We start from the raw sequence: 5517 nt of genomic DNA, 5'->3' as shown, positions 1-5517 counted from the left end.
TTTCCCCCTTTCTAGTAACCCAACGCTGAAAGGATTTAAATTTTTTTTTCACTTATCCAGTTTTAATGGCTAAAAATACATTTTTAAGAAAGTATTAAAGATAACATTACTGAGCACTTCCCGTTTTCAGCAGTCAGAGCCAAAGTCTGTACATGCCATGTAAATTACATTATATTTATGTTATAGTAACAAAGACAACACTGGACCATATGATAAAATATGTTAAATACTTAAATAAGATGAATTCACCAACAATTGAACATAATGGATAGTCATTTTTTATTGATTAAACCAAAACATTGCAATATGCAAAAACCCCCAAACAAAACCCTTTTTGGAATGGATGAATGGACCGGTGGCGAACAGATAAAAATAGTCTAACCTTTAACTATTTTTCACATAGATTCACATTGAATTTTTCTGTTTCTGGTTTCCTGTTTTCTCGACAGTTCAGAAGCCCAGACTCTGTAAGTTCTTAGTTTTCCAAAAATAAACTGTTAAATTGTTTCTGGTGTCTGAGTCGTGCATTTGGGTTCATATTTACTGGGATTATGACAGAGTGATCTGCCCAAACATTAGCTGTACACACAGCTGTTACACATCAGTGTTGTGAAGTACTAGCAGAGTCACAGGTTGTTAGTTGAGCACTGATGTCCAGACCAGCTGAACAGTGCTACACAAAGACAGAAATGCACTTCTGCACTGAAACTGACCCAAGCATTGCCTGAGCACAAATCCAATGATTACCAAAACCAGTTCATTGTAGAGTTTAAAAAGGTTTTTGATTTTGCTCTCTAAGAGGGTGAGGCTGCTAAATGCCTCTTTAATTCACAGCAGCTTAGTGGAATTTTAATTTGAATGCCATGTTCAGGTAGTGGGGAACAAAAGGTTTTGCACTGAACATTTTTGCATTATGCTGTAACTACCCTGGCAGTGAAAACTGATAACTATACATGGAAAGGCCAGAGAAAGACACTCCTATTGCGTGCATTTCCATTTCCTCTTTGCCTTTCCAACTCTCCAGGAGAACATTTAGATTACCCGATGCAGATCGGCAGTGTTAAACTTACCCTGGAGAAGCCAAAAGAAAATGCCCACCAGCATGAATGGGAATACTGGTTTGTGGTTCCAGTGCTGCATTTTAGACATCTGGGAACTCAGATGTTGGAACTTGGACTGATGTGTATCTGGAGTGATGCAGCATAACACTTCTAAAAAACACGTTAACGGATAGAGCCTGATCAATGCTCTGCGTATGGCTTATTTAGTGAGACAAAATACAGAACAATGGTAGTTCAGATTCAAAGTTTACAGTTTTAATTCTGTTTAGATTCAGTGCTGCCATCTTGACCTGTTAGTTCAGGGGGCGTGCCACAAAAACAATTTGGAAGCAGAACTTCAGAAATGCAACTGACAAAATCAAACAACAGCTCACACAGCGTAGCAGCATGCAAATACTTTAGGAACATAATAACTTAAAATATACTTTTTAAAAAAGCGACAGTATGTTGAGGTTTTAAGTTTTAGTTTTGCAGAACAGCATCTGTTGTTGTGTAAAACTAGTTCTTTTTTTGGAGTGCTGCAATTTCTCACTTACTCATTTAGTCACTCATTTAGTCACATGAACCATGAAGCCATGAACACAGTTAATCATCTGAAAACAGCCGTGTAAAGTTAGCATGGAAAATAGGACATAAAAAAGCCATGGAATGGGATTTTAGTTGTTTTACTTCACTGAACTGTAGGCAGTGAAAATGACACATTTACAGGCACCATGTGTGTATTTATATGTTAATGTAAAATTATTTCACAACAGTTCTCATTTTTTCTTCACCTCAGCGTAGAGTTCCTCTTGGCCGTGAGCCCTTTGTTTTAAGCTTTTTTCTCGCTTTTTGATCTGTGCGTACACCGTATGCTGCTGCTGTCCACTGTCCTGCACTGAGTTAGACGATGCTTCATATGCCAGTGTGGAGAAGCTGATCTCTCCATAATGGATGTTTTCTTCCTCTTCTTCCTTTTTACTTGCTGGTTCATCAACCTTCTGCTCTTCATTTATTTGAATCTATAGAGTTAAAAAACAGAAAGCTCGGTGAATTAGGTTCATTCTTATTGATGTTTTATTAAATAAATAGACTGCTCTGATGAAGTTACTGCTGTAATCGCCAAAACATTCAAGTAACCCTGCAGCTAGAATTTTTTTTTTCTTTGTAATTTCCTTACCAGAATCTGTTGTTGAGTTTGTTGCTTTGACTTTAACGACCTGGAAGACACAAGAGGCAGTAAAAAATTATCTCTGTGTATGTTAAATATATGTGAACAAAGTTAAGCTTGAAACAGAAATTTTTAATGTGTAGCTAAAATATCTGTGAGAGTAGCTAATTGTGTTTTTCTGCTTTGATGTGTGATACTTACCGAACAAAGATGATCAAGCAGAGGAGAATTATAAGTAAGAGAACAATGATCCCAATGATTACTCCAGGAAGTAGCCACAGTGTGTCTCCTAAAGAAAAACAAAGGTTACTACCTGAAGTTATTTTTAAAGTTTGGAGTTTGAATGGATAAAAAGAAACAGGAGCATGTAACACATGAGTGGCTTTTACCTCCAACAGTCACGTTAATCTCTGCTGATGTCTGATTACCCAGATCATTAGTGGCCACACAGTAATAAACTCCTCCATCTGTTACATTGAAGCTGTAAATCTCTCCTTCAGATACTTTCACAGCTCCATCTCTGCTCTTCTTGAACCAGGTGAAGTTGCTGACTGGAGGTTTGGCTCTGCTGGAGCAGGTCAGGTTCACCCAGCTGCCTGCTGACACCAAACCTGATGGACTGATGGATGCTGAGGTGTCTTTAGGAGCATCTGGAGAAAAAGATTGACAGAAATCACCATTATTCATTCTAAACAGTGGACCTCCCAATGAATCAAATGCTATGTTGACAGGATCCAACTACAAATTCTGATTTTCTTACATGAAACACTGAGAGTCTCTTCTGTCTCTGCTGTCTTGGTGTCGTTTCCTTGGTTCACAGGATATCTGGCAGAGCAGTTGATCTTCTTTCCATCATGTGTGTCTGACAGAGTGATGTTCTGCTGGATTTTAGTTGTAAAGCTTCCATCTGTGTTTTCCTCTATTTTGTTGTGAGAGTCTTGTTGGAGATTCCAGGTGAGTTGAGGAGGGGAGTGTGGACAGGGAGTGAGAGCTGAGCAGGTTATAGTGACAGACTCCTTCTCCTTCAGATCACCTGGGATTGTAATATTGGGCCTCCAAGGAGAATCTGTGGTTTCACATCACAGACATATTAACACTACAGAGCACACTGCAGTTTATACCAGTGTTTAAAATCTCTAAACCACTCATCTTATCTTAAATTTACATATAACTTTATTAATTTCATAAAGTCGTGATTTATTGAGTATTTATTTATTAAAGTATTTTTTTTTTAGCTTAATAATAAAACATTCGACCAATATTAAACTGTATTCTGGGACAATCATTATGACTGAAATGTAATATTTCTTCAACAAATGCTGATGAAACTTAACTGAAGGCAAGTCAAATAAACCCAATAAAGTAAAAATATAATTCTAATAAAAAACTCAAAATCACTCACCTCTGACTGTTATTTGAAGAGGATCACAAGAAGCTGTTGCTTTGAATGGTTCACGCTCTACTCTGAAGAAGTATGTGTCTGTGTATGTGGTGATTAAATTACAAAACAGAGTGGTGCAGTCTCTCTGACTCAGGTTCCCAGTAATACTCATTGGATAGATGTTAACTGCTGCACTACTGTTGAAGATCACATTGTTTGGATATTTGCCAAATTGGGATTGATTTTTAATCCACACTCCAATAATTTTTCTTGTGCTGATAAATTTCTGTTCTTCTTTGGGTCTGAAGCTACATGGGATTTGCAAACAAGATCCACTCAGTGCTTCCAGCTTCTTTGATGCATTTATGAAGACTGCTGCTTCATCAGGACATTTAGCCAAAGCACCTGTAAACACAGTGTCACAACTAACCTATTAATTAATTAATTTTATTACAAACATTAACTTGTCTTATTTTAATTTGTCCTCCATAGGACTTAAGATGTAAACTTTAATCAAAGTACTCCTAAAATTAAATAATTGTTTATGTAAAATTAAATTTATAATAGATCATCCAGAAGTGACAGTCACATTTTCACCATTTGCCCTTTTTGATTAATGATGCTAAATTACATAGTTGTTGCTTGAAATATAATCTATTGTAACATGAACAACATGTCTTTGATTCTGTTGGTAACAAAAAGTATTTCAATTACTTGTCAGACTATGAACAGTATGAAAAAACAAAGCTTTATCTCCATCAGCCTTTTAATTTTGTTCCTTAAAGCTGATAATGATTTAAATGAATCCAATAATGCCTTTATAGTGAACAAACAGCTCACCTGAAACAAAGAGGACCATCAGTAACATGCCGACTATCACCATGTTCACACACAGCTCAGGAGAGGTTTTTACAGTGAACATAATTTCTTAACCAGAATTACAGGGGAACACATCGCCTAACTGTTGTTAGAATAAGGAAGCACAGAAGAGGACATACTGTTTAAGAAAGTGCAATGTCAGTTTGCTTGATCGTATTTGCTATAGGTGTTGAGAAATATTCTGCGGAAGTACAATCAGTTTGCTAATATCCTGTGATAGAGGAAGTCAGGCGATAGATTTTTAAAGTTTAAAATTACCTGTCAAAATAACCCACACACGCAAATACTTTTCACTACAGTTTTTTTTAATTGGTTTGGTACTATTTTCATAACTAAAGTGTGCATTTTCAAATCTCTCAGTACAAAACTCACATTTGATCACATTTGTAACACCACTAGTCATTCTTTCAAATCTGATGTCATGAGTTCATTGTATTTGCACATATTTTCATTCCACTTAATCATTGTTGCAGAACATATGATCATTGTGATATATTCTGAGAACATTTGCTTTAATCACCCAAACAAAACAGTGAGATCTTTTTTCAACTTAGTACTTATACCAATCATTTCAGTCAGGAGCAAATAATACAAGGTAAGCGTTTCAAATTGTCCTTGGTGATGAATGAGTGTAACTGAACTGTAAAACTTTACACAGCAAATATTACACTTATGTTCAGGCATAACAAAAAAAAAAAAAAAAAAAAAAAAAAAAAAAATATATATATATATATATATATATATATATAAACACCCAGCATGCCCCTGCGGGCGGTTTATCCTTCAAGCTCGGGTCCTCTACCAGAGGCCTGGGAGCTTGAGGGTCCTGCGCAGTATCTTAGCTGTTCCCAGGACTGCGCTCTTCTGGACAGAGATCTCCGATGTTGTTCCCGGGATCTGCTGGAGCCACTCGCCTAGCTTGGGAGTCACCGCACCTAGTGTTCCGATTACCACGGGGACCACTGTTACCTTCACCCTCCACATCCTCTCGAGCTCTTCTCTGAGCCCTTGGTATTTCTCCAGCTTCTCGTGTTCCTTCTTCCTGA

At 36.9% G+C, this 5517-nt stretch overlaps 1 protein-coding gene across 1 annotated transcript; it reads right to left on the bottom strand.

The window, feature by feature from the left end:
* Positions 1–1157: 1157 nt before the first annotated feature.
* On the bottom strand, positions 1158–4514 carry LOC146625832 (B-cell receptor CD22-like). The gene is made up of 8 exons (XM_085362519.1): positions 4433–4514; positions 3614–3997; positions 2972–3277; positions 2601–2861; positions 2413–2500; positions 2221–2260; positions 1835–2062; positions 1158–1211 (listed from the first exon to the last, which is right to left on the bottom strand). Exons 1-8 carry the CDS (start codon positions 4512–4514, stop codon positions 1158–1160), a joined length of 1443 nt encoding a protein of 480 aa, XP_085218645.1.
* Positions 4515–5517: the final 1003 nt, after the last annotated feature.

Source organism: Diplotaxodon limnothrissa, linkage group LG9 (genome assembly GCF_057381915.1).
Source record: "Diplotaxodon limnothrissa isolate DT_005_m linkage group LG9, D_limnothrissa_male_GT1.1, whole genome shotgun sequence".
NCBI classification, from domain to species: Eukaryota; Metazoa; Chordata; class Actinopteri; order Cichliformes; family Cichlidae; genus Diplotaxodon; species Diplotaxodon limnothrissa.
This window is presented reverse-complemented; position numbering and strand designations above follow the sequence as displayed.